Source organism: Lygodium microphyllum, chromosome 12, assembly GCF_053477565.2.
Source record: "Lygodium microphyllum isolate KBCC chromosome 12, Lygodium_microphyllum_v1.1.10, whole genome shotgun sequence".
Classification (NCBI taxonomy): domain Eukaryota; kingdom Viridiplantae; phylum Streptophyta; class Polypodiopsida; order Schizaeales; family Lygodiaceae; genus Lygodium; species Lygodium microphyllum.
The window spans coordinates 100,518,524-100,521,812 of NC_141146.1; the positions used below are offsets into that span (position 1 = coordinate 100,518,524).

General features: G+C 42.0%; 1 protein-coding gene across 1 annotated transcript; it reads left to right on the top strand.

The window, feature by feature from the left end:
* The first annotated feature begins 274 nt into the window (after window positions 1-274).
* Window positions 275-2,624, top strand: LOC148028100 (ubiquitin-conjugating enzyme E2 8-like). Its single transcript, XM_087689782.1, has 4 exons — window positions 275-591; window positions 1,529-1,656; window positions 1,892-1,996; window positions 2,096-2,624. Exons 1-4 carry the CDS (start codon window positions 522-524, stop codon window positions 2,237-2,239), a joined length of 447 nt encoding a protein of 148 aa, XP_087545908.1. The 5' UTR covers window positions 275-521; the 3' UTR covers window positions 2,240-2,624.
* Window positions 2,625-3,289: the final 665 nt, after the last annotated feature.

Genomic DNA, 3,289 nt, shown 5'->3' on the forward strand with positions numbered 1-3,289 from the left:
GTTTGTTTTCACATTTTAGACATGTAGTGTCTCGACAATGTCTCCTTCCTCTCAACCTCGAGATAGTCACAGATGTCTATTGCAACGTGTACCCATAACTATGGTTAACAAGTAAAGTGACACAAGCATGCAAGCGGAGCTATCCCAATGCGCGCCCATAAGCTTGGTTAACGATGAATAGTTTGAGGAAGGCATACAAGTGCAAGTGGTTCCGATATTGTCCAATAAATGGGACCTCCAATGGAAATCAATAGGCCTTGTTGTTTGGGCTTTCTAAGAGAGAGAGAGAGAGAGAGAGAGAGAGAGAGAGAGAGAGTGTAGGCGCAACCGTGGCCCTATTTGTGGTTCAGTTCAGCATTAACAGGAACACTCTCACACACCCCCCGCGTCTGCGTTTTCCGGGTGCGAACCAGGAGGGCGCTCGCAGACCTCACACACAGAGAACGAGAAAGCTGTCCCGTTGAAGGCTTCCACCGCTGCTGCTGCTGCTGCTCGTCTCTCCTCTCCTGCCACCGCGCGCCATGGCGTCCAAGCGCATCCTCAAGGAGCTCAAGGATCTTCAGAAGGATCCTCCCACCTCATGCAGCGCAGGTATGCGCCCTTGCTCGTCTTAGAGATCTGGCTGAAAATACACGCGATTAGGACGCTCTTGTCTCGGATTAGAGCCTTTCATTTTCGGATTAGTTTCTGCATCGGCCTTATATGCTAGGGTTTCTTCTGCTTCGGCTCAGCTAGGGTTTTATAGGCTTCTCGTACGCCCGTTGCCACCGGCAACTTTAGCTAGGGCTACCTGCTCGAAAAGGCCGGAATCTTGATCAGGGTAAGTACATCGTGCCTGTTGGAGAGCAGGCCTGCTTGTTTGTTCTCGGAGCTTCTATCTTCAAGAGATCCTGCCTGGTTTCTTTACTGTTCTGTGTGCAGTATTCTTTTTTTAGCATTCACTAGCGGCTCACATATTGGTTGATGTGATAAACAATGAGTATGGGCATTTGGAGCAGCATCTGCTGTCAAAAAGTTTAAATTCACAAGCGTGAGGTCTTTCTTATAACGATGGGCATCTATGGTTCTTGCCAGGCATTCAACTTTGTAATCGCTGGCCTATGATGTTTGCTATGGCTGTAATGAAGATCGTATTTGATTCTGCCTGCTGTAAAGCCTTGAACTTAATTAACTAGCTGGGAGGTTGAGAGACTGGGAGGTTGAGAGAACGCCAAATGTAGTTTTTACTGGTTGTTTACCTGAAGCCTATACTGCAGGTATATACAAGTTTTGTGATTTTGTTGTACTTTGCGATGGAAAAGGAGGGTTTGTCATATCATTTTGATTATTTGTTCATACTACTAAAATTTCAACAGGCGAAGGTAATGGGATCATAGCTGTGGGTATTTTTTTTTCAAGAATGTTGTTGACCCCTTGATAGAGGTGTGCTTGGTCAAAAATCTGAGTTTTCTTTCTGGCTTTTTGATAAGAGGTTAACATATTGCATCACAACTTATACCAGGGTTTTGCTGTGCTATTGTCTGAACAGGGCCAGTTGCAGAAGACATGTTTCATTGGCAAGCCACTATAATGGGTCCTGTTGACAGTCCTTATGCTGGAGGTGTGTTTCTGGTGACAATTCACTTCCCTCCAGACTACCCTTTCAAGCCTCCTAAGGTAAGACCTACACTCTGCATAACAATTCACATGAAGATTTTAATTAGTGTGGTAGTTACTTGTCCTCCCTTAAGTTGCATTTAGATATTTAGCTTGTAGCTTAGTTCTTTTAGGATGTTGACAATGTATATAGAAAGGCTTCTTCCAAAATGCTGCCTGATTACTCGATTTTCTAGAAATTTACTCCACTATGTCTATAATTTCAATGATGTAGTCACACTTTGCCTCTTTTCAGGTTGCTTTTAGAACAAAAGTTTTTCATCCAAACATTAATAGCAATGGAAGTATCTGCTTGGATATCCTGAAGGAACAGTGGAGCCCAGCATTGACAATCTCCAAGGTACGGAAAAGGTTTAGGCAGACAGATTGTTAGTTTCTAGTGGTCCGTGTTAACTGGGTTCCAGGAGGCATTTTTAATATGACCTGTTTACACTAACAGGTCCTACTCTCCATCTGCTCTTTACTGACTGATCCCAATCCCGATGATCCTCTTGTCCCCGAGATTGCTCACATGTACAAGACAGACAGAGGGAAGTATGAAGCAACTGCTCGGAACTGGACCCAGAAATATGCAATGGGTTGATGAGGTCAAGATTATGGGACTCCATGTCAGATATCACAGAATGCTTGGTGGCGTTTTGTAATTAAACTTGCCATGGCTTTACTAAGCTTCAAGTCTTATAAAATGGTGGTTTACGATTGTGATACTCTTTGTTTTTGGACATGCAACTGATGGTCTGGTCTTGTCTTGATATAAGGGTGGGTGTTTTCCTGAACTTTAGGACTGATCCATCTAGATGTGCTTGCAGCATCATCATATCTATTGAAATACGCTGCTCTGATATATAGCTCACTGTAATTTGGTTGGCACATAAGTGCCTGCTTTTCTTTCTGGAGCTGTCGATCAACTTTGCAGTCATTACACTGGAAGCTGCAGGGTGATAAAAGATGTCTTTTCTTAAGTGCTATCTATTTTGGTAAACTATAGTATAGGTAGTGTTAAGAGTCACCTTTTTGATAGTATTACCACTTGTTTGTTAGGTGATGGTTTTGCTGTGCTATAGCAAATTGAATTGGTAAAAGTTAACATTCCCTGAACTGTTCAGTACTATACATTTAACAGCGTATATATAAAACTCTTTGTATTTAGGAATGCCACAGTGCTGAAACATGCGTAGAGCTCAAGATATTGGAACTTTTTCCTTGCTGGTATTTGATATTTCTTGTCGGTTTAAATTACCTAGCACTTAAAGCTGTCCTTGGCATACATGGGTTCTGACAGGATAAGAGACTGCAAGGCATGAGTCTAGATATTTTATTGATGGTTTTTAACAGGAGTCTAGATATTTTATTGATGGTTTTTAATATACAAGCCTCAGTGATCTTGCAACTAATATCTGTGTACCCTTATTCTACCTATCTGTAATATAGTACAGTAAAACCTCCATTATGTTACGAGGATCCAAATATGCTGTTCCAGGCCCTTTCAAAACTTAGTTCTTGCTTTAATAACAGACTAAACACATGGCTTTTGACTGGGGACTTGTGATTCATTGAAGGCCTATTAAGAATAATTGAAGCACTGACTAAGAGAAGAACAGAGACCTAATATACTCCAGATTCACATTTAAAG